The sequence below is a fragment of the Megascapheus bottae genome, chromosome 23 (genome assembly GCF_031878675.1).
Source record: "Megascapheus bottae isolate mThoBot1 chromosome 23, mThoBot2.hap1, whole genome shotgun sequence".
Lineage (NCBI taxonomy): Eukaryota > Metazoa > Chordata > Mammalia > Rodentia > Geomyidae > Megascapheus > Megascapheus bottae.
The window spans coordinates 16,980,857-17,006,973 of NC_143531.1; the positions used below are offsets into that span (position 1 = coordinate 16,980,857).

General features: G+C 40.6%; 2 protein-coding genes across 3 annotated transcripts in view; one reads left to right on the forward strand and one right to left on the reverse strand.

The window, feature by feature from the left end:
- Window positions 1-14,296, forward strand: part of Unc5c (unc-5 netrin receptor C) — a 310,807-nt gene extending 296,511 nt beyond the window's left edge. For both annotated transcript variants that reach the window (XM_090356786.1, XM_090356787.1), the window contains 3 exons: window positions 56-220; window positions 8,294-8,472; window positions 9,446-14,296. In XM_090356786.1, coding sequence (XP_090212912.1) covers window positions 56-220; window positions 8,294-8,472; window positions 9,446-9,611 — 510 coding nt within the window. In that variant the 3' untranslated portion in view covers window positions 9,612-14,296. The remainder of the gene's footprint in view (window positions 1-55; window positions 221-8,293; window positions 8,473-9,445) is intronic.
- Window positions 14,297-19,011: 4,715 nt separating this feature from the next.
- The window catches only part of Bmpr1b (bone morphogenetic protein receptor type 1B), a 29,089-nt gene continuing 21,983 nt past the window's right edge, over window positions 19,012-26,117 (reverse strand). Inside the window, exons 9-10 of the mRNA XM_090356788.1 lie at window positions 24,793-24,923; window positions 19,012-23,053 (exon numbers count right to left, since the gene is read on the reverse strand). Of these exons, the coding sequence (XP_090212914.1) occupies window positions 22,928-23,053; window positions 24,793-24,923 (257 nt within the window). The 3' untranslated portion in view covers window positions 19,012-22,927. The remainder of the gene's footprint in view (window positions 23,054-24,792; window positions 24,924-26,117) is intronic.

The following is a 26,117-nucleotide window of genomic DNA, read 5'->3' on the forward strand; positions in this document are numbered from 1 at the left end:
GTTAGGAGAATTCAGTTCCTTCTTCACATGGGATTATCACTTTCACATCCTACAGGAAATTCCTTTTTACCACATCTGGAGTGGGTCTCAAAGAAATCTGCACTGTACCTTCACTCTGGAAAGGTTTAGCCTGAATACTGTGGAGCTGGTGTGCAAACTGTGTGTGCGGCAGGTGGAAGGAGAGGGGCAGATTTTCCAACTCAACTGTACCGTGTCCGAGGTAAGAAGCACTTGCTGTTGTTCTTGGCAATCAGGAGAGAGAATGACCCTCAGGAGGACAGAGAGTGGGGGACAAAACGCAGTCTTGGTCTAGGCTATAGGGAAGTCCCACAAAGCTTTCCTTCAGGTCCCATTTGTTAAGAGAACAATATTTTAATTCTCATGGCAAGGTAGATACATTAAGAACTGAAACAGGAAATATTTTTTTTAAAGGAAGTCTTATTTCTCATGAAATCATTAGAGTTTTTGTGCCCTAAATCCATAGGTCATTCATAGGATTCCATAGGTCACTCTCACCCCAATATGCTAAATAAAGAAACAACAGCAAGGGTCAGAGAAAGAGGATTTAATTGCTTTGGCACAAGCTTGCTGTGGGACGTGGGCCAATCCCTCTCCCAGCTATAGACATTTGCTTTCAGTTTAACTAAAGAAAGAATCCATGAGAGGACAGAAGGAATGCTCAACATCCCAATTATGGCCTGCTAGATCGTTAGCAAGGGGTTTCAGAGAAGTCGCGATCCCTTGAGGGGAGTGATCTGGTCAGAATAAGGACATCACTGTTACCCGTGATATCCATCAATCTGTCTCTTTCTGGATCCCACGGGTGCTGTAAGGTGATAAAAGCAGAACCCAGAACAGACCCAAAAATGAAAGCTGGGATGCCAAACTTTTCAGCTGCTTATAGTGAATAATAGGGCTCAAATCAAGAGATTCATGTAGGCCTGTCACAACAGGCATTTAAGAACCATATTCCAAGTGGAAAATAAACGAGGTTTGGCTACCACGTGTTACTTGTAAGCAGTGTGCACATTTAACTCTGGTCTCAGCCTCCCACACTGTCCATCTGCCCTTCCGGCTTCGCTGCAGGGGACCTGGCTGCCTTTTTTTATCCCTAATTCTGTGCTACTAAATGGGGTGGAGGAAGAAAAAGGGGCTCTTCACCCCTTACTTTTTCCTTTCTTCTCTTTTCTCTATGTTGAAAGGAAAAAAAAAAAAAAAAAAAAAAAAAAACCTCTTGGGCTTCTTGCCCTGTGCTCCTTCTTTCTATAGGTAGCAAAGAGTTTTCCTTTACCCAAGGTGCTGGGGAAATGTTCCAGAAATAGAAAAATCTACATACTCCCTCCTGGAAGCCATCGGCTTGTCCTTTCTTCACTGTGAATTTCCTATCTGTCAGTTGGGCTTCTTTTTATCTGTCCATACTTACTGTCGTAACAATGATCACTGCTATTTAAAACACCCGAGCAAGGAAACAGGAGGTGCTCGTGACTTTATCTGTTCCCTTGGATCCAAAGGCTGTGGTTTGAAAAGTGTTCAGCCTTCACAAGGGCAGAACAAAGGAAGACGAATAAGGCAAATGGTCAGAAGGCAGCGTCTTCTAGGCCTCTCTGGGCTCAGCTCCTGGGCCTCTTGCTGAGCCACAAAGCATGGGGTTGTCGTATTTCAACACTACTGCCGTCCAGCGTATATGATTTAAAATACTACTCCCTCGCTGTGTCATGCATAATGACGGATGAAGTAGCAGTCTGTTCAGATTGTCTTGCCCTGCATGTCCTATTTAAAGATGATTTTCCTCAGCAAACCAGGCCTGGGGGAAGGAAGCAGGCAAAGCTCTCCGGCACTCCATCTTTCTTTCCCACAGCTTGCAGAGGTGCGGTCATCCTGTCCTCCTGTAGTTTCATGAGACTTTTGACTCATAAACAACTTTAGTCACAGACCCCAGTGACATTCATAAGGAATGATCTTGGTGTCAGGGTGCCATGGCAACCGCCAGGCCTTTGGATGCTCAGTCCTATCTCCCAGGCACACAGCACCACCCCTGCTGGCTCTAGAGGGTGTTTTCACTTTCCAGGCCCAGCAGGTCTGCAAAGTTCAATAACCACCCAGCTCCCGTGACAACAAAGGCTGCAGGATTTTGGAGGGGGGCAAGGAGCTTCAGTCCTTTGATGCTTTGCTTTCTGTTCAGTGTGAACATTTGCTGAGCCCTGAAAGGATGGATCAGATGCAGCCACAAATGAAAGAGAGCTGCTTGGTGCTTCCCATCCCCCCCCCACACACACACCCTGCCTGGGCTGCCTTCTCCTCACAGAGAAAGGACAGTTTTGCACAGTGTGATCACAATTTACGGATTTCTTTTTGCTCTCAGCATTGAGGAGAGATGATTTCTCTTGCAACTTGGCTGCAGGCTGCTCAGAGAAAGCCAACCCTAGAATCACGTGGGAGGCATTGGTGTATGTGTGATAACCAAGTGCCACCAAGGAAGGAAGAAGTACTCAGCTACATAGAGATGGAGACTTTTCTTCTGGATCATTGAATGGCACTACTGTGGTTAGCATTTGAATGCAGATTTGGTGTACCTAGAAAAGGGAGGGACCTATCTGTTCTGATGAGGGGTCTGCTGGTAAGCAAGGACTGAGGAGCCTTGACACTTCAGTTCTCATCCAAAGAGACTAACAAACCCCCAACAGATAAGGGGGAAGAATGGCTCCACCATGGTTGCTTTTTTTTCAGTACTTTGCTCCTTCCAGGGTCACAGGGTAAGGTGGAACTGGTGGCTGAGGTTTCATTTTGAATGTCCTTATCCAAAGAATGATGTGGCTTGTGGTGAATGTGCTGCCCTCTCTCCACACCTACCCATCACTCAAGAGTCCTCTGCAGCAAGCACTTGTAAAGCCCTGTGACCCTGGGCCTCTCCAGTCAAGTAAAGGACCTGCTGCTCATGCCAGTGGCCAGCGTGCAATCGATGTGGTTATATCAAAAGCCATCAAGAGGTCCCCTGTTTCATTTGCCAGAAAGTCCTTTAAAAGCTTCTAACTGGCACAGATACATTACGATTGAAGATAAGATAAGCTAAGACAGACAGACAGACAGACAATAGATTTGTAGGCAGATATGCTAAAACATCACCACTCAGGGCAAAATGAGTATAGAGAAGGAAAAGAAACTTAATTTTTTTTTAACCTCAGACCTCTGTTTACTCAATCCACAAAGACCTAGTAAAACAATTTGCCAAGTGGACAGTTCTATAGAAATGGAGGCCATTATTTATTCCTTTGGCCTCAGTTATGTGATGCCCCAATTGGTTTATGAGCTTGTTACGGAAATTGGAGGAGTATTAGTAAGTGCTGTGAAGAAACAGAACTTAACCAATAGGAACCATTTATGTTCACCATTTGTTTTTGTTGGGATAACTGATTTTTCTAGTTTTTCAGCCCAATCTATGGTATACATTATCAGTTTTTCAAAGGCTTCACATTCCTTAGCTATCAAAGTAGACTAAAAAGCCCCTCCCTTTCTATATAAAGGAAGAAAAGCTAAATATACACAGATACAAATCAGTTCCCAGATTAAAGGAGATGGCACATGTTTCCAAGTCTATATATCCCGGGTTGCTTTATAAAGCTCATGATTCTGAACCCTGGAAATGATGTGACTTCAGGAGAACTATTTGTCATTTAGTAGTACTTTCCAGATTACAGTGGACATTGTCATTATTTTCTTATTTTTCTATGTCATCTTTATTAACAACTGATCCATTGTACTTTCGTGTGGATGAGACTATTAAAAAATATACAAAGTAACATCACTCCAGGAGAGATGTTCTTTTGGCAGTAACATGTATTACTTGGACAACTTGCATTTCCTTTATAGCTTCAAATGCTGACTCTTCCTTCACTTATTTATTGTACTTATTTTATGAGATTTTTCTGATAAATTCATTTGACAATTTATTAATTGGATTTTTTCTCTTAATGTTCAATTTTTTGGACATTTTATTCTGAATAATACTTATATCTAATGAATAACTGAAAAAGACCGAATTCCATTCTATAGATTGGTCCTTGATTTTGATAATTTGGGGAACAGTCTAGCTCTTTAATATTATTCAGTAATCTATCCATTTTTGCTCTTACTTTCTGAACAATTGGAGATATAGAGTCACTACCTATGGCTATAACTTGTTTTCTCTATGATGTCCAGTAGTAGTTGATCTCATAGCCAGATTTTTGACTCATTTTGGATTGGTCTTTGCACAGTATGAATGATAGCTGTCTAGTTTAGTCTTCTACATATGGTCCTCCAGTTTTGCTAGAAACATTTGTTCAAGGAGCCATCCTTCCTTAGGTACTATTTGGCACTTTTGTTCAAATCAGATGGCTACAGGTATGTGGGCTTCTGTCTTTGCCTTCTATTGTACAGCATTGGTCAACCTCAATAAAGTACATTACTTCATTAGTTGATCTATCTACTTAACTCTTCTATGGCATGTTCAGGATGACTGTGTGACTCCAGAAAGAGTGAAAAAAACAAGTAGTGACAGGCAACTGTAGTCATAGTTATTAACAAGTAGCCTGGGGTAGGGTTGTTTGGATTGAGGAGTGTGTGCAAAATAATGAGACTATCTCAATAAATAAATATAAAGATATAAATAAGTGCTAGGGTTTAGGTAACTCGGAGAAGAAGTGCTAAGCACCAGTGTAGCCTGGCACATGCTCCATCACCCATAGCAGCTATTTGCCTCATGTTGAAAAAAAAATCTAATGCTTAACTAAGAGAACATCAAAGACAGATGGCATCAGTGTCATAAACCATTATTATAATAAGCATTCTGTGAGAGTAATGGCTCTGCTTTTCCCTGGAATAAGAGAAGAAGAAAAAGAAAACTAATGGCAACTGAGATTAGTACATAGCATTTAAACATAAATGTGTATAAGCTGTTTTCTTTTATCTCAAGGCTATTATCAGCCTTTTGATAAGAGACATGAGACTTTATACTCTATAGTTCTTCTAGGGCAGAGTAGCTGAGGTTAAAGATCAGGATGTTACTTCTAACACAAAATGATAACCATTCTTTGCTCTTTAAATAACAGGGGAGGAAAACAGGTGAATGTGGACGAGATCTTCTCGAGATCCAGATCTATTTGAAACTCACTTTAACTCCAGGATTTAAGAACAGGAAGGTACTAGGACTGTTCCAGTGGCTCACACCTGTAATCCTAGCTACTAAGATGGCTGAGATCTGAGGACTATAGTTGAAAGCCTGGGCAGATATATCTGCAAGACTGCTTCATTTAACCAACAAATTGGTCAGGCTAGAGATTTGGCTGAAGCAATATTGTACCAGCTCAGCAAGCAACTGAACAAGTACTGGGCTCTGAATTCAAACCCAGTATTAGGAAAACAGCTGAAAGGAAGGAAGGAAGGAAGGAAGGAAGGAAGGAAGGAAGGAAGGAAGAAAGAAAAGAAAAGAATTAATTGAAGGACAAGTCCCTTAGTCACATTTAATTGAAAGAAAAGTTTAACACACAAATCCATGGGCAGAGTTCTGTAAGGAATGAGCACCATCCTTTTCTTATATAGGATTTTAAAAAAAGCATCCAAAGCAATACCATCAGAGTAACCTTTATGTACAAGGCACAGCACTGATCATTGTGTTGGTTCTGAGAGGGATAGACATACTCTCAGTTCGAAGAAATATGAGACATGAAAAGTTTAGGAATGAGCTCAAAACGGATTGCAACCTAAATGTAAGACCTAAAAGCTACTAAAATACTGGGAGAAAGCATGAAGAAAATCCATTCAAGACCAATTCAGGGAGTGATTTTTCTAGAAAACCCCAAAGCAAAACTTGACAACTGACTTGACATCAAGTTAAGAAATTGCACAGACAGTGAAATAGTCCAAAATATAAGCGCACAATGCTTATTAGCTGTTTACATCACAGAAGATAACTATCCAAACTTTTTTTTTAAATCCGTCATTCTTAATAAGTAAACCAATTTAACAGAATGGCTGAATGAGCTAAAGAAATACTTTTTCAGAAGCACTAGATATACAAATGAGCATGAAAATGTACATGAAAGCAAGGTCTCCTCACTACCCAGTCTGAATGGCTATGATCAAAGGAGCAAAAGAGAACTTATAGAGATGTGAAGATAAAGAAGTTGTTTGTGCTATCAGTGAGAATATAAATTAATCCCAGGATATATATCCAAAGGACATGAATTTGGCATGTATCAGAGATATTTCAGTATCCATGCTTATTGTGATAATATTCACAGTAGCTGAGGCATGGAATGTTCAACACATGAGCAAAAGTTATATAGATAAATAAGTGTGTGTGTGTGTGTGTGTGTGTGTGTGTGTGTGTGTGTGTGTGTGTGTGTGTGTGTTGAGCAGGGGAGTCTGGGAACACAAGACCCAGAGTACTGTCAAAACCTGACATTCACCTCCACTGCTACCTCAGTAGGGTAGTTTTCTATGTATTAGGGGGTGTTACCCTGGAAAGAAGCAAGCAGAACTTCACTATGGTGAAGGCACTGAGTTATGCCAACCATGTATCATTCTATATCCAACATAAGCACAGAGTTACATTGGGTTTAGACATCCCAAGAATAAATAGGTTAACAAACACTGACATCATTCCTTAGACCACTTTCCTACATACCGTCCTTTAAAACTGACCCTCCCAGAGGTCAAGAATTCTTTCTTCTATCCCAGCCTCTGTGCTCAAAGGAGAAAGCAAGCTAAGATTGCATTCCTCCTCCTAAGAGCCCACCTCCCACTGTACATATTTGTACTCATGTCACAGTCATTTACTCCTGGACCAACTACAAAGGAGGCCAGGAAATCCTTTGCCAAGGTGTGTGTGTGTGTGTGTGTGTGTGTGTACTGAGGCTTGAACTCAAGGCCTAGGCACTGTCCCTTTGCTTTTCTACTCGAGGCTGGCATTCACCACGACAGCCACAGCTCTACTTTCACCTTCTTGCTTGTTACTTGGAGATAAACATCTCATAAAATTTTTCTGCCTGGAATAGCTTTAAACCATGATCATCAGATCTTAGCCTCCTATGTAGCTAGGATTACAGGCATCAGCTCATATGCCCAGACCCCTAAATATTGTAATTTTGCTAAAAACAAAAAGTCCAAGCCATCCAAACCCCAACAGAGACCTCCCTTCCCCCCCCCCCATTGTGATAAAAAGTCTGCTATAGGAAAACTTGTATATTCTGGAAATCCCACTGGTCCCATGGGACACCCCTACACCCCCACAGTGCCAGCAGCAGGACTCATGCATCTGTAGAGATGCACTAAAGAAGGCTTGGCAAAATTTGGGGAGCTCTGGACGAAAGTATCATTTAGTCACACACAGCCCCGCCGCAAGACATCACAGATGCAATGGCTAAGCCTATGGGGCTAGTTTATCCTCCGGTGACTAATTCTACATATGAAGGCGTTATCTGTTTAAAATGAGAATGGGAGCAAGAGAGAGACATTTAAAGTGGATTACAAAGCTTTTCTTTTATTGCAACCTTTGCTTTTGCCTTTTTAACCAGCAGAAGTCATGAAAAAATGATTAGAGAGCTTCTCTTGCGGTGAAATTCAAAATTTTGCATTTGTGCTGTTTTATGAGCTGAAACTATTTTAAGAGCGAATTTATAGTCTTTCTCTACTCACATTAGACTTTGAGGGGGGAAAAGGGTACGTTCAGCAATTGGAGGGTGCCATTAGCATCGAGCCCTAATACAGTGTTTACCATTTTTCTTTTGAAAAATTGTCTTCATTTTCAACTGGTTATCCTTGTTCCATTTCATCCATTGAGAACAGAAGCCAGCTAGCCGCCTTCTGCAGGGTTAGAGGAGAGTGCTGGGGTATATTCACTTCCTTCCCTCCAGAGTCAGATGATTTCTTCAGGCTCTACATGTCATCTTTCTAATGTCTGATCTGATGTTTGCTCCTATGCAAGTGCTTTCTTGCACAACTCTTCCCCCTTAAAATCTAAACCTTCAGATGCATCAGCTTGACTTGTCTTCCCTCTTCCCCTGGAGAATCCCCTTAGGGAATGATCCTAGAGCTTTCCCACTGGCTCTGCCCTGAACAAGAACCCAAACCTGTGCCACAGTAACTCCAAAATGGCTATCTTCCTCTCTCCCTTGATTACTAACACCACATTGTTCCGTCTCATTCTCCTCTTACCATCCAAAGCAAAGCCTTATGCTTAGGACCTCAATAAGGATGATTTTGCCTTCAGAAATAATGCTCTGCTGTTTTGTTTTGTTTTGTTTTGTTTCCCCAGGAGCCTACTGGCATCGATTTGCCTCTTCTGGATCCCACCAGCACCATCACCACCGTCACAGGGCCTAGCGCTTTCAGCATCCCGCTCCCCATCCGGCAGAAGCTGTGCAGCAGCCTGGATGCTCCACAAACCAGAGGCCATGACTGGAGGATGCTGGCTCATAAACTGAACCTGGACAGGTGGGTGTGGCCGGTCTCCAGGAGCAGTTGTTTTCTGCCAAACACAAGTCTCTCGGGTTGGTAATGGTTCAACACAATTCATCCTTTTTATTCTGAAAACATGTATGACACTGCTGCTTTGTATCCTACACCAAGGGCTTGCAAACCCAGTTCCAATGGACATTCTGGGTTTATTTGACATTTATAAAACTTGTATCAAGTTTTATGAGCTCCTTTGCCAAATGGATGAGCTAAATCCCCCTGTGTAGCTTGGCTACTGGCAAAATTATTCTTCCTCCTCTCCAGCTCAGTGGGCTCTAATGATGATGGAAAATTGGCATGGTCACACAACACTGGCATGAAGTGTAAACAGAGCACAATAGGTGCCACTTTGCAGAATGTTGCCATCATAACCAAACAAAAAGCATGGCAAGAGTCTGGCACCAATCATTATAATCTTAGGTAGTGTGGAGACTGAGATTTGAGAATCTTAATTCAAAGCCATCCAAGGCAAAGAAATCCCCGAGACTCATGTCTTCAGTTAGCTAACAAAATCCCAGAGGTAGAAGAGTGGCTCAAAAGAGAGTATGCATCTAGAGTGTTCAAACCTCAGAGCTGCCATGAAAAAGAAAAAAGAAAAGCAGGAAAGAAAAGACATAGCATGACATGTTAAAGACAGTCAGAGCCTGGGCTGGAGAGAAAACACAATTCTCCTGACTTCCTGATTAGGATATGACCCATAGGCATCTTGTCTCTTAAATTATCTTACTCGGAGTTGAGGTTAACAAAGTTACACAGCTCATCTCCTCTGTGGGGCTGATCTAATTAAGTATGGGCTAGTCATTTAGAAGGGTTCACTGCAAACCACATTGGAGCTGAGATACTCTAAGACAGATGCTCTAAGGCAGAAAGGTTTGAGCTGACCAGAAATAGAAGAGAAAATGGATCCAGAAGGCATGCCTTTCAGCACATTTTTCCCATTCCCCACTTACAGGTACTTGAATTACTTTGCCACCAAATCCAGCCCAACAGGCGTCATCTTGGATCTCTGGGAAGCCCAGAACTTCCCAGATGGAAATCTGAGCATGCTGGCAGCTGTCTTGGAAGAAATGGGAAGACATGAAACAGTCGTGTCTTTAGCAGCAGAAGGGCAGTATTGATTGGCCACACTGGAAATGAGAATGTGCAGGGAGTCTGTGACTGTCCAGGGAAACCACAGCTGAGGCGAAAACCCAGACCCAGCCAATGAGCTTTACATGCAAGATGGCAGCAGAGATGCTGCTACAGCAACGTACACGCCCACTTTCCTCGGACAGCAGCACCTCGGGAGTTAAGAAAAGTTGTGTAAATTTGTACCTTGGATTTAGAAATCACTCGAATTTTCCTCTTAGTTGGGCTGTATGCTGTATGGTACAGGATCTTACAGTTTCCTAGGAAACGCTTTTTATTGCTATCCAGCTCTATGGATAAACTTTCTTAACAAACCCAATTTCTCCAGATGTTGTTTACATCAGATTGGACAGGGATGCAGCCGCTGTCCATGGCTCGTTCTATTTTTGTTCAGATCATTCGGAGTTGAAGCTGTGGACAGTTTGTTGTGTCTATTACAGATTAGTAACTTACAGAGAAATCGCAGACTTTTTTCTTTTTTCTTCTTCCTTTTTTTTTTTTTTGGCTATAGATGGTGTTCATCAAGTGTCTCAGACAATAAGCCTCCCATCACCTTTTCTGTTTCTGGAACCTTGTAGAACCAGTGTTAACCGTTTGTATCAGGGAAGTGCTAAGGAGAAATAACTGCATTCTTAACATCTTGAAAGTGGAGTGGGGTGATCCAGTGCGCTTCTGGAAGAAAGCTGTAGCACTGCAGCTGATTTGTGTTTAACCATACAGACATTCCTTCATGACATGTGTTTGTAATATGCGATTACAAGTGCTTTTGAAAGGTATCATTAGTATCCATTGTTATTGATGCGTACCTACGAGTATTCTAGTACAACGCTTCTCTTTGAGTTTTGGTTTTAGTTAGCAGTAACTTTGTGCTTGGTGATTGACTACGCCTGCCTCCTCCAGCGTGTGACAAGTTTAGTTCAATAGGCATTGCTTTCTTGAAGAATGGCTTTTCTACACCATTCCCCCGAAAGTAGTCAATCCTCACTGGCTTGGCCCATCTGTTCTTTCAGCTTGCTCAGGCAAAGGCCTTCTCCTCTGAGTCATATGAGGGGAAGGATAGTCTACTAAGTTCACTTCATCTTGTGAGTCCCATCATCACCTTAGGGGCAGCGCCATTGGTAGAACAGTCCACCAACTGGAAATCAGGAAGCTGCTTGTTCTGTACTAGAAGCTGTCTGTCTACCTGTGCTGCCTTGGGAAAGGCACTGCAAAGTCAAGCTCAGTTTCTGGTAAACTAAGGAAAGAAATAAAGATCATCTCAAGCTTCTCTTATGGTGGGTCTGCAATTACCATGACTCCAGCCTCCTCCATCAGCCTGAACAGCGCAATGGACTCTGAGCAGGATCATTTAGTCGTGGGCTAGCCTTTTGCCTGATCTATTTTATACCTTTCCACTAGTGTTAACTTGGAAGAGATTTATTCTATCCTTCCAATGTTTGTTGAGCTTTCCAAGCTTGTTTTTGTATCACTGTATTATGTTGGTCAATGAGAAGATGACATTCCTTAATGATTATTTTCTTGTCCTGTCATTGGTTTCCTGACTCGGGGCATGTTTGATCATTCCATCACCTTGATCTCCATATCAAGACCAATCCTAGGAGTACAACCCGCAGGATAAACTTCTATGTTTTCCTATCCCTGGACCTATTAACCTTTGTTTCAATAATATTCACTAGCATTTGCAGAAGTTAATTGGCCCTTTTAGCCTATAAAATGTTGGTCAAAAGACAACTTTGTGCAAACTGTGAGCTTTCCTTTGGGACCATGATAGGCTCTTTCAGCAAATCTGGGAAGAAGGGTTAACAGCTAAATAAGCAAACCTGGACTGAGTATAAAGCCCCCACATGCTTACATCCGAACCCACAAAACATAACTGACCCTGGTTTGCACAGGGATGGAGAGAAATCCAGCTTGCTGACTGATTTTAGCTGAGGAACTATTCTGTGCATTTCCCATCTCCACACATCCATCCCCTCTTCTGTTAAGTTACTTCTTGGCATGAGACTCATCTTTTCTTATGAAGGGACTTGTTTTCAAGCCTCTTCTTTCTTGCCATTTCTTATCTTCTGTTTTAATATATAGAGATAGATTAACAGATAGATCAAATATAATCTTTATCTGATCATCCTGTGCACTCTAATTTCCATATATAAAAATAGGATGATGGGAGGCAAATTTAGATGATCGCAATTACACCAGTGAGTTCGATTTAAATTGAAAACTCTTATAGAGATAACTTTTAAAAAGAGAAGGAGGCAGTATTATTGTCCATTGCTGTACCTTGAAATAAACTTGCTAAAATTGTTCTTTCATTGTAGAGTTGTAAAATTACTAATAGAAGTCACAAACTAGAAGTCTGAACTGAATGCTAAAAGGAACTTTTCTGTCTTATGAAAAATAGAATGGAATAGTTATTTAGATGAGTCAGTTCCAAAACTTTTAGTAATTTAAAAAATCATGACCACAGCTATTATTGAGCATAATAAGCAAAATAGTGTTGGGAGTGATGCAGAGTTCTTAACGTTTGAAATCATTTAAATATGCTTGCTTTATACCACTCACTATCAAAATGGGGGAGGAGGAAGAGTGATTGATTTTTTTCTGAGGTACTCTCATCTGTCGTGTGAAATCTTTTGTTTCTGACTATGGCCATATCACCACAAACCATATGTCAAATGATTTCACTAGGAATTTCTCTTTACTTCTGGAATGATAGCTGTTAAATTGTTCTTTCCAACTTAGAAGGTCCAGAAGCAACTGTTCATAAACCATCCTGTGTGTCGGGTCTGGCTTCTATACTACTTAAAGGAAAACTGGACTTCATTTAAATGAAAAAAAGTATCATTTGTGCATGGTGCCCTCTAGTGGCACAAAGTGCAATCCACCCTACATTTAACACAACTCACCAGAAGTTGACTAAAAAGCTTTTGCAGTGAGTACCTGAAGAATTCAACAAACGTGAAGGATTTTCCACTTCAAATGTATGATTTTCTTACTATCATTTTTTTCACTTTGAATGACCCATCTCAAAATTTCATGTTATTTTAGGTATGTCATTAACTGGCTTGTATACGAGTCTTAAGATGCATTCTTGTTGACATGCGCAAAATCTACACAAGACTCTATAAGAGTTATCATCTTTAACAGCTATAATTTACACTAGGTTTTTATGTATTGGAAATCTCCTTCCTTTTAGTTCCCTAATGCTTATCTTTGGCAATGTAAGAAGTACCTGCTTAGGAAGATATAATCCTCACCTATGCAAATAGAAATTTACATATTTAAGGAAAGGGGAAATGTGGCTATGATCAAGAAGAAAAACCCATTTTTTTCTTCTCCATTTGCTAACCTCAAGGCAGAGGTTTCATCCTGGTTTTCATTTTGTGTTCATCACATGAATTCAGATTTTCTTAATGTGCTTCTGGATTCAGGATCAATAACTGGGTACATGGTGAAGACACAGCCTTCCACCAACCTCGTCCCCAGTAGTCACCTGCCAAACAAAGCAAGAAGGGTCACTTATCTAGGGTGGCGTGTCCAAGTTTCATACTTCATCTTATTACTAGCCATTTTCATATTTGCTTTCCTTTTACTGTGTTGCATCTCTCAGCTGTCAAAGAATAGAGCCATTGTTTAGGGGAAATCACAGTTGCTCTGCATTTGGTCATAGGTTTCAAAAGCATTTCTGCTAGAAGCTAAAAGCAAGCATTGAGGGCATAGATTCCAGCCCCCCCACCTTCCCTTCTTTGGGAGGGTGGTGTGAAGAGCCTGACATATGAAGAGTCTGGAGTATGCATCTCTGTTTGGAACTTGGCGGGTGTACTTGTGGGCCACTCCAAAAGCAGTGGATAAAGTCAAGGTGGGAAAGAGTAGTAAGCTGATGGGTTTTTTTTCCCCAGAACTCACAGGCTTCTGCATCTGTAGTATTCCCCCAGATGTTAAATATAACGTTATAGAGCAACTTCCAAGAGTACGTAAGGAAGCTAGAAAAGGTTTCTTGCTGAGTTTTCCATCTTCATGTTGAATGTGAATTTTAGCTTTTGCTGAGTGATTTATTCCAGACTAGTCAGTGGATTCCCATGGAGATGTCAGTGCCAGGCCAAGGCCAGTTTCTGAAAGAAAGGTAGGCCTGGGGAACAGAGTGCAGATGAAATGAAGCTTCAGCCATCTGCTTTGAGAACAGTTTTGCCAATCACATCACTGCTCCAAACCAATTATTTGTAAAGATGATGACCAATGAGTGTTAGATTTTATAGATCCAATATGGAAAAATATTTTTATTATTATCTCAATGTAATAAAAACTTTTTTTAATCTTTCGAGTGCCTCATAGGACCAACTATTTTATGTTTTGATTTTGTTTTTTATAACTTTTTATATTTTTAAACTATCCTGTTGTAATGTTGACTGAACTATCTTTAGACCTTTTCCTCTGTGCAATGAAATACTATTTCTCTACCCCAAGAGATCTGTTTCTCTTCTCTCTGGCTACAAGAAACACTTTGGAAAAGTTCCCCCTGAATTTCTAATGGTTTCTTCATAGAATACAAAACATGGGAAATATAATGTAACTGGTATTATTTAAGCTCATATCCACATGGCCTAGAGAAGTCAGAATTCTGACTTCTCTAAGCTGGAAACTGATGTTTTGGAAGGCAGAGAGAATTTCTCTACACAATCTACAAATCCTTTCATCTTATTGGCCCTGGAGCAGCACATGCTTTAGAAACCTTACTTTAAGAGACTGTCTGTGGAAGAGCCCATGCTCCTTGGTTTACCAGTGAGCTTGAGTGCTTCCTGGATCAATCTATGGTGGGATATTCATGCACTCATACAACCAAATGTATTGTTTGTCTTGGGGCATGTTTTAGCATGGCTGGGGAAGAATCACAAGACAAGCCACCAGGTAGGCCATAAAAGGAGGAGTACACAAAGCCAAGCAGTTTTTAACAGGCTGCTCCTCAGCCCTCTGCCTACTCTGGCAACTATATACTAAAGGGATCCAGAGATATTCTAGAATCTTAGCTCAGAAAGCCCTGCAGAATTATCATGACAGCTGTGGCCTACTAGTTGTGGAGTTGTGAACAAGAGAAGTAACTTGGTCCCAGTAGTTCACATCTGTAATCCTAGCTACTCAAGGGGCTGAGATTTGTGGATCAAGGTTCAAAAAGAACCTGGCACAGAAAATTCCAATCAATTCCAATTAAGCAGCAGTACACTGAACTGGAAATATGGCTCAAGTGGTAGAGTGCCCAGCTATAAGCAAACAATCAGAATGCTAAGCCCTGAGTCCAGTCCTGGCACAGACCCCCAAATCAAAAATAATAAGCAAACAAACGTAACATACAAGTCAGCTGCTCTGAGAATCAACCACCCACCAGCCATAGGATGTACTACTGCATGGCTGCATTTGACCAGTCATCTCATTGTGGATTGTGCTTCCGCAAAGGAAGAAACTGCACGTAACAAGAATTCAGGGTCCCTGCAAAGTGAGCCTAAGATCCTGTGTCATCCTTAAACTCCAGATGCAGTGGAGCTTAACAACAGGAGCAAGGGATGCCATTTGGTATATGAGTTGTATGGCAGTTTAAAGCTCTGTAGCCTAAAGGTTGGTGAGCTCTTGGCTTTTGATCACTCACCACCATGATGAGACAGATCAAGGCACATGGCCAGGATTGTTTAATCCATCCTTATTTAAAGTGGTGTAAACAAGAGCCAGTGGAAAAGGTCTCGCTTGTATTCTTAAAGTCATTAAATTACCTGTAAATGTAGGGCTAGAAACTCAATGTGTATTTCCTCTGAGCCTTGGGAAAGAAAAAGGCCAGTAACTGGACCAAGTTGAACTGGATTTGCATTCTTTCTTACACTTTCCAAGATCTCTTAGCCATATAGCTCTTGCCATCCAGATAATACATTCAGCCCGATCGCAAGAAATAGCATCACTCGTGTGTGTGTGTGTGTGTGTGTGTGTGTGTGTGTGTGTGTGTGTGTGTGTGTGTGTGTGTGTAATGTTGAGCTGTAACAAGCTGGTGACCTTCCCCTTTGCTTGTTCTAAAGAAGACAACCAAGTGTTCCTCAGAGAACAATCCAGTGTGGTGAGAAGACAGCATTATCCTCTTATCCTCCCAGAAGTCCTCATTGGAACAGTTCAACTGCAGACATGTCAGATTGAGGGGGGTTTTTGTGCTTTATTGTTTTTCTACTATACACAAACCACCACAACCTTGGCTTTCTCCAACACAACACTTCTTTGGTTGTTGCGGAGTCCCCTTTTGCTGTATCTTCTATGCAATTCCTTTTCTAACAAAATCCCTGGCGGAAGAGGCATGCTGTGTATGCAGGGCATTCCCTTAATCGCCTGGCTCTGTGTGCAGAGGTGAGACACTCCAGCTCTGGTGTGCCTCTCTTCTCTCCCTGGCTGCCTCCCACGGTTTGTTTTTTTTTTCCTGTAGTCCCCTTGGTTTGTAAAATTGCCTGCATTTATTCTGTCAGCCAAAATGTACAAAATGTAAGAAAGAATTTTTAAACAGGTAATAAATTATATTTATAAGCAACAGCGAGTATGCCTCTCTTGTTCCTTCCTGATGGGGCCTTTCTATTAGCCATCAGCACAATCTCCCGCCTTAACAGGACAGAGTTCCAGCCCCAACCCTCCACCCAAAAAAAGAACAGTCTTAGGCCATTTGCATCAAAACTTTACTGAGGAGTTTATGAAGTGCTGCACTCTTGCAAAGTATGTTAACAACTACTCTTACAGGTTGGCGAGTTCTTCGGCTTAGTCAGAACTGGAGTAATTACCAGCAGACTTGCTCAGCTTGACACAAGAGCCCAGTCACTCTCTGGAAGTCAGCCAGTAGAAAGCTTTGGGGTGGGTTGGAGAGAAGCAATGGCTCCCAAGCGCCCTTTTCATGGTGTGCAAGTCCTTGTCCCTGCACACAGCCTGAGTGGCCACAGAGCCAAAGCAAGGCTACAAACAAACCCTACCGAGACTGCCAACTCAAATGTTTGTGCAGGGAAGGAATGAAAACACATAAAGTAAAACCTGGGTAGAATCAGTGAGAGGGCTCTATCTGAAAGAATGAGTATTCTGTTAAAAGGTGAACAAAGCTCTGATTCACACACACAATAGTAGCATGCCTACAGCCCATTACCAGTCCCTGACCTATTCATTAGAGCTGACGTAGCTGGGAATTCTGCTGAGAATGCTACCAGATCTAGAGGAATCTTCATCTTCAAGGCCAAGTCCATGAGTGAGTGGCCCTAACAAAGAGCTGAGTTCACTGGACAGTTCTGAGACTTGCACAGGTCCTATAATGACAGTTTACAGGCACCATATTCCCTTCAGCTGAGTTTGGACCTGCAGTTAAGGAAGCAATTACTTACATATACTATGCTTCTGTGACAGATAAGGCAACCAATCCTGTCAAGCATAAAGTTGTCAAAAGTAAGAGTAGGACCCGCTTTGCTCTTCTACCATTTACTATGTCTCTGGCTTTGGGTCCTGTAAGAAGTGCCATAAGTTGCACCATGCAGAGTGAGATACATGAAGAAAGGCCAGAGAAGTCTTCGGCATGTTCCAAACAGCTTTCCGTCTGGTAAAGCTAATATCATTTTTTTGTCAGTTGTAGGGCTTGAACACAGGGCTTGGGATCTGTCCCTAAGCCGCTTTGTATTCAAGGCTGGTGCTCTACCACTTGAGCCACAGCTCTACTTCCAGTTTTGGGGGGTTGATTGGAGAGAAGAGTCTCACACTGACTTCTGCCCTCTCTGGCAGTGAACTGCAATCCTTGGATCTCAGCCTCCTGAGTAGTTAGGATTACAGGCATGTACCAGTGGCTGGCACTAATGCCATATTTTAAAAGGCCATTATGATGTACATTTCCTTAGCAGATGGGGGAGGGGAGAAGAGCCATCACACATTCACAGCATTTATTCTTCATGAGAGGCTAAGGAAGCAGAGGTTGGTATTTTTACCCCAACTTAATGGTGAGATTGGGGCTAACGGGCAACATACTGCAGCAGAACTGAGAAAATGAAAATGAGAGGATTTGTCCTAAGTCAGCCCTAACTCCATTGGTGGGACATGCTCTCCTACACAAAGTGCAATCAGAACACAGCCAATCACAAGTCTCTCAGTCCTTCAGTCATAAAACAACACTTGGGGAATACAGTTGCCAACATTCTTTAGGATCCTATCTTCTGACCTACTTAGTTCCTTTCTTTCTTAGCAGATTCCTCACTTGGGCTCCTACTCTACCCCTGGTCCATGGCATCAGTCCTTTGATGATGGTAATTCTTAATTACCCTGCTGCATTGCCACTTACCACTAATAAACTCCAATCCTAAAATAACTTAATTGGTGTAGTCTTTATGCCTGCATTTGGGTTTGCTGATAGAAACTTTAGCTATATGATCAACTTTGGAAAAAGTATTCCAGTTTACCATGCTGAGTTGGCATTGTGCAGAAATTAACAGACATATTGGTCTAGAAACATTAAACTTAATGTTTTCTCCCATTTGTGCAGGGGTAAATGCACTGTATTAAATATGTAAGATCTTATCTCTATCTCTCTAATTGGATTACAAACTAATAAAGTATTATTTAAATAATGAAAAGAATAAAATAAGAAAAAAATCACTACAGGCACTGGTGGCTCACACTCATAATCCTAGTTACTCAGGAGGCTGAGATCTGAGAATCATGGTTCAAAGCCAGCCTCGGCTTGAAAGTCTGAGAGACTCTTATCACCAGTTAACTACCAGAATATCAGAAGTGGTGCTGTTGCTCAAGTGGTAGAGCACTAGCCTTGAGCTGAAGAGATCCCGAGTTCAAGCCCCATGACTGAAAAAAAAAATTTTTTTTTAAATCACAACCCATAAAAAAGTTCCCCTTGAACTGATTTTGTAACAATTTGGATGTTTACCAGAAGCTTAATGCTTCAGAACAGCTCCATGTGGTAGCATTCTCTCTACACAGAGATGGGCCAGTCCTCCTGATTTCATATTTGGGAAAGGTGAGCCTCGATTCACACACAGTCCCTGAGCTACAGTGAGACACAATCCAGTAATAATAACTTCAACTGATCCTTGGCCATGGCCCTTATGCACTGGGTTGGCTTTCTCAGTCCCCTGTAATTTTCCATTAACCAATTATACTTCTTCATTTCTATCCAACCTCCCACCACTCTTCTTTCCCCTCATCCTCTGTTGATTACAGAGAAAGTAGAAGCCATGGGATCATTCCTTTTGTCCAATACGTCATTCCTTTTGTCCTCCCTCACCTGAACCCTTCCCTTCACTGTTTCCCTGCTTCCCTCCCCCACCAACACATGGCATTTTCAAAGGAAAAATACAAGGCACAACTGTAAGACTACATACAATCACAATCCTGTTTTCTCTGAGGGAAGAATGACACCATTTTATTTAGGGGAATGTTTAAACAAAGCCATAGACAATTTGTAACAAATACAATAGTTTGTTCCCTAGTCCTGAATAATTACAATATATACAAATTCCATAAGGCACTGGTTCCCCCAAAAGAACACAAGGGAGACTTCTTTCGAAACAGACAGACAATAAAACCCTTAGATATTGCCAACTTTTCTCCCACCAAATATGGCATTTTCATTTGTTTTACAAAAGGAATCAGAATTTCGTAATTGCTTTTGATGTAACCCCTTTCATTTGCTCTATCCTGGGACCAAGTTTTTCCAAGAAGACATAATTAATTATTGAACACGTTCAAGCTTTAAAATAATCCTTCTTTCACTGCCTATACACCTACAAGCAAAAAAGAGAACAGAATCACAACATAAAACTCCTCATGAATATGCATTACTCAAGAACGTGAAATTGCGTCACTAGCTACTTGACTACACACCGACTGAAATGTGTCAAAGGACTCCCTGTCAATTAAAAAAAAAGAAAGCCTCAGCATGTTTTCTGAGGGAGGAAAATAGAAAGAGAATGGGTGCCAGTGACACATGAGGAACGCTTTGCTGGCTATCAAAGGTCTGTTTCCTCACACACAAGTTCAAAGCTCTTTACTTGTGGTGAACAATCTGACATACTTCCATAAATAAATATTATGCTTCATCTAGTATTTTATCATCCATATAGTTTACTCTCTAATCCACAGAATGGAGTTGTGCCAGACTCCAAACTGAACGTAATATTTACATATACATCTATATTTATATAATATATATACATATGTAAGCTACAAAGCTTAGCTAACAACTAATAATTTAGGGTTCCATTAGGGGAAAGGTGTAAGAAGAAAATCTTAGTCTTTTGAAAGTAAGCAATCAGCTACATCACTAAATTCCAGGTTCTCAACTGATTGAAAGACCTAACAAAAATATTAATAAAAATTCACCTTCTGAGCTGCTAGAAATTTTGAAATCAAAAGGGATTACTGAGATGTAAGTGGTCCCTAAGGACAATTTTGTTTTATCTAGGACCAAGAAAAAGAGAAAATGTAATCATATGTAAGTACTTGCTACATAGGTCACTTCAGGTATTTTGAGAAATATTCTAAGTTTTTACTAATGAAAATTTCAAGATGTAGATTTTAGAATGCAGGCTGTCAATCTTCCCCAAAGCAACCAAATAAATGATGTAGAAGAAATTTGGATGCTAGTTTCACTTCCAGATCTTCTCTGGAACACTAGAAATCTTGTTTACTTTTGCCACAAAACATTCTGATTTGAATTTATTCATATGCAATAAGTTACCAAAAAGTTAACAAAGTAACAACAACAAAAAAAAACTCCACCTCACTTGAACATCTGGAAAGCCAGACACCAATATAGGCCACTTAACTGGCATAAATGCTTCTTGATTTGTAGGTGAGTTGTTGTTTCTTTCCAAGGCTCAGACAATTACCACATTTAATTCTGCCCCTATATTCTTTCTAAACTATCATATTTTTTTATAAACTATCACAAAGAATATAATTTGACACAGAGGAATGAACCTTTGTTTTGCTACTGAGGTTACTTTAGTATCAGTAAGAGCAGTGTTGTGACTACAATTATATCTGAAACCATCTTATTTATTTTTCTGTGTGCCAATCCCGGGTCTTGAATTCAAGGCCCCTGAGCTTTTGTGCTCAAAGCTAGTGCTCTACCACTTGAACCATGCTCCATTTCCAGCTTTTTGCCAATCAGCTGGAGATAAGAGTCTCTTGGGCTTTTTCTGTCCAAGCTGGTTTTGAATTTTGATCCTCAGATCTCAACCTCCTGAGCAGCTAGGATTACAAATGTGAGTCTCCATTCAAGAACCAAAAAATCTTCAGACTCAGGAAATCCTTACAATTTTCAAACTGTAAGCACAGCTCACAATACTGCCCATATACACAATACTGTTGTCTAGATGAACATGACACACCTGCAAGTCTACTTAGGAAGTGAGAATTTTCCTTCAATTGTCCCTTTTCAAAAGTTCTCCATCCTTCAGGCACCCAGTGGTGAAATGTGTTAGAAAACACTGCCCCCTGGAGTGTTCTGGTGGCAATGACTTCTTTAAGGCCCAGGGCAAAGAAGTTGCAAAACCTGTTAACAACTAAAGAATATCTAGACAGTATAGAAAAACCACTGTAAGGAAGTGAATAAAATTAAGATATGAATAAAGTTAAGAGTTTTAAATTACATTAGATTTCCATTGCTGAGGAATATTGGCCCTGTCTGTGATTTTTGCTGCACATTATTCAAAAGTTAAAGTCCTACAGAACGTACTGAAGAGATGTTTTTTCCAAGTGCCACAGCAAAGAAAAAATAAATAAGTTAATGAAATCGTGAATAGCATGGCATTAGAACCAAATGAGCCAGCCTGTACTGTGTGAAATGATCCCTTAAGATTTGCATTTTCCATCCATAATCTATCCTAGAACAACAAAGTCTAGTAGCCATATTATTTTGTTGCCCTTACTAAGTCTCTTTTGCTAGTCAATCTTCACTTTATAATTACTTTTTTTTGGCCAGTCATGGGGCTTAAACCCAGGGCTTGGGCACTGTTCCTGAGCTCTTTTATTCAAGGCTAGCACTCTACCACTTTGAGCAACATAGCCACTTCTGGTTTTCTGGTGGTTAATTAGAGAGAAAAGACTCAGGGACTTAAATGATTGGGCTGGCTTCAAATCAGACCTCAGCCTCCTGAGTAGCTAGGATTACAGACATGAGCGATTGGTGACTGGCTTATCTATTTTTTTCTAATTAGGATTTCGTGGAATTAACGTGAAGGATGCTTCCCCTGTATCTTTCCATTCAAAACAAAAAATAAAGATAAACAACAACAGAAGAAACCATCCTTATCTATACAAAATAAGATGTCTGCATATCATTCCTTGTGCTTTTGAGGTTAGCTCCTTTGCATATATAAAAAATAAGCCATCTCCATCCTTCTCTTCCTCCCTAATTTAATGGCATGTCCTCCCTACAACACGGAACAAATTATCTTAAAGTACCTTGTCTTCAACACAACCCATGGCAATTTCATTTAATATTGATCTCCTGGTTTGTGAGCTCACAAGCATGCACAGGTCAATTCTCTGCACATTGAAAAGAGAGGGGAGGGAGAGAAACTGCTTGTATTTAATGGGGAACAGAAAGGAATTTATCATGAAAGATCTGCCGAACAATCAGAAACCAAAAGAGTTGTGAAGGACACCCATAAACCTTTCTGTAACTGTCATAAAACCTTCATTTGTTCCACATTACCCAGAGCTGTAGGAGCGGTCTCAGACAGGTGGAACTTGTCCGTATGTGCACTCACAGTGCTGTGGCAGCCTCAGATGCAGGGCTGGAAAAAATGCTGTAGGGCTAGGGCAGAGATGGAAAGGGCTCTGGGGAATATTAAACTATCTTTTGGGTTGTATCGTGCAATAATATCTTATCAGTGGGAAAACATACTTTCTCTTCCAACAGTGTTTCTGGGAAGAATTTTTGTTATTATTTAAGCTATCACCGTATAAATCTTAAAACAGCTACATCTGTTTTATTTTGGCAAAATTAAAGCATCTTTTTTTTTTAAAAAAAATGGCAATCCCAAAATATAGGGCTTTCTTAGAAAGCAACATGCATGGTATCTTGAACAAGGCACCCAAACAGCTTCTCCTGACTGTAGTTGAAGATGAGTCTGTGCATCCGGGCACTTCTCAGGGTCTCTCTGGTTGCTTCAGAAGACTTAGGTCAGACCTTCCTGGTGAGCAAGGCTCACACCGTGGATGCCTCTTAATATTTTTTTTGTTCTGCTCACAAGCAGAGAGTATCCGTCAGCCTGCTACCGAGCTGCTTCCTCCTCTCATGTCAGAGCTTGATGTCCTGGGACTCTGACATTTTGGCGAGGGTTTTCTTAACCCGCAGAGCTGTCAACCTGGAGGCAGGATTGTGAGCCCAGCATTCGGTCATGAGTTTTCCCATCTGTCTTAGACACTGTGAAAGAGAAAAGGGAACACTGATTAATGTCAGAGAAATGGATTTTTTTTCTGCAACGCTAGCTCTTGAAATTTGGCCTTGGATTGGGAAGGTTTATGAAGTCTCAATGATTTCTTGAAGTACCCTTAAAATCCTGTAGAAGTAAAATTCCATGAACACTTCTTTCCATGCAAAATGATATTGCTGCAGACAGATTTTCATGATTTCCTGTGACAGTAAGCAAGTGGCAAGTAACTATACTTGCTCTTTGCTAGTCAGAAGCCATACCTATAATTTTTTATCTAGTTGTTTTTTTCAAATAATGCCTCACGTTTATTTTCCAAAGTGAACCCTAGACTAAAATTCTACTACCCACATCCAGTGTAGCTGGAATCACTTGCTTGAACCACCAGTTCCATTTTTTTTTCAGATTCTGTCTTGTAAACACTTTTACTGGGTTCATCTCAAATCAGATCCTGATAATGTCAAGCAGCAGGTATTACAGATATGAGCCATGGTGCCTGGCCTTAGAAGGGTAATTTTGAAGACAGAATCAGCAAATATGAAAATATCCAGAGCATCTTTATTGTATTCCACAATCCCAGATTATTTATAACATTAAATAAGTTTAAATAGTTTATCTAATTCTGTACTATTCAAACAAACATGGCTATTCACAAGTCATGGTAAATGAGCACAGCACTTGTCCATTTAATGATCTTAATGACCGGTATACAACTTTGCCAAAACTTTCTCTTGTGTTTTCTTGGGTATATCAATTATTGGTTTTCACGTTGCAAAGCACAAGATTTCCTTCACTAAAAACCCTCAGTGAAGGAATGTCAAATTATATTGACATTTACAACCATCTCAAGCTACTGTAACTAGTGTGTTTTCTGGTATAGCTCACCAGAAAACATGTACATTATTTAGCATTTCTGTAACTAGACACAAAGCCAGTGAGCCAAAGGTTATTTTATTTAATGAGGTTCACACTGAATTGTTGCTTTATTCATAAGGCTCTGTACATTTGTCTTCAGTGGGTTTGGTGCAGGTTTGGTTATCTTTCTCTTACTAGGCTTCCAGCTCACCTTAAATGTTTCCACCTATCAGAGGACTTTTGAATAAGGATGCATCAGAGGCCACAATGTGTAGAGTGAGACATGGTAGGAGTCAAGAGTTTGGAAAGGGGAGGTTTAGCTAAGTCACTTCCACCTGCCAGTCAGCTCCTCTAGAAGCATATTTGGTTTTCAACACTGAATTCTTATAAGCAAGCTGAACACAGATGTGTTCAAATCATATCCAAGACATACACCATAACCTACCAGTTCACTACTCCACTTTAAAATACTTCACATATTCAAAGCTCAGCTATTCCAATTCCTACTTTACTCTCATCAAAATGTCAGAAAAATATACCTGGATGTGTAACTAAAAAGAAGACTCGGTGCTTCAAAAACCACACAGAGGCAGAAATAACAGTGTTTATGAAAATGTAAAGGAAAAATTAGCATGGGGGCTTAATGCTGACTTGTTCAGTATATTTTGGAAACAGTAAAATGAAATCAGGGGTGGGGGGCATGAAAAGAAGATTTGCCCCACCAGACATATTTTTCTCCATATATGATTGCAACAAGGAAAAACACCATCTCGTCCAAAATAAAGAAGAACTTCGGTGGTGAGTAGTTTGAACTTTGGCAATGAGGAAAAGTCAATTTAGAAGTCAATCTAGCTGTGTGGATTAGGTCCAGCCTTACCTCGTCACTACTCCAGCGGTTGGGGAAGGAGGGGCGCAGCTTCTTGATGCACACAATCTCTCTCATGTCCTCATAAGAGGGATCACTAGATACCAGGTCATGATAGGGGAGCTGGTATTCTTCTACTATACCTGAAAATGTATTTATATTATTAGCAGTGCAATTATACCATCATTGTATTATTATGGCTGTTGTTTTCTATGTAATGCAATACAGAACTGTTCTCCCAGGAAACAGCTGTCGATATTCAACACAAGTTCAAGCTAAAAGTTGCCAAGTCAGTCTTGGAAAATTAATCCCAGTGATGGTTAATCTAATTTAGAAAAAAAGTTGACAAGAAAACACATGAGAAATATATGATCACACCTCTTCAAGTCTGGGCTTTGAACCATAGCCCTTAACTTCTTTTACTTTATCATGTAACACAGTCATCAAAAATGTTCATGCAGCCAGGTGCCAATTACTCGTGTGAATAGTCCTAGTTACGCAGAAAGCTGAGCTCTGAGGATTGAAAGAAAGCTAGAAAGGGAAGAAAAGTCTCCTGGACGCTGTCTTCAAATAACTAGCAGACTGGAGTCATGCCTTAAGTGGTAGCAAGTGAACAAGCAAGCAGAGTGTAAACACAAGGCCCTGAGTTCAATCCTTGGAATAAGAAAAAAATTCCCACATAAGCGGTCATTTAATTCTGGGTTTAAAATCTCCAAACTCTCCTTCCCCGCCATCCCCATTTTTCCCCTAAAGTTGGAAAAGCCTGAATTTGTTGTGTCTCCATCACCAACCACCATGACTAGAAAGACAAGCCCAAACATCTGTTCACATCTTCATAAAGAAAAGTTTTAGAGAATGAAAATTCTGTGTTTTATCTTCTTGGAAAAAAGAAGAGGCATATGTTTTTTGTTATTGTTGTTTGTTTGTTTGTTTGGGTTATTTTTGAGAGTGTACCATACACCAGCCATGGAATATGCAAAGGAATTTAACTTAGGAAATTCCAAAACTTTCGTGTGCTGTAGTGATACATACTGTCCACAACCACGAAACATAGTACAAAGGGTTAAGTACTAGCCATGCAATGGGTCCTGGGCCATGGGGTAACTCTTATCTTCAGAGAAATATGTCAGACTCCTTAGGATACTTTCACCTGCACAGTCAGCCTGAGCAATGTAATTCAGACTTTATTTCCCACTCAAAGCTACCTCAGCTTACCTAAGCAAGCAGGAAATCAAGGCTCAGAAGAAATCAGTCAATATGTATTTTGGTTCATTCTTTCATACTACATTCTTGTGATGGAATGTTTATTTATTCACTGTTGACTAACAAAAGCTTCC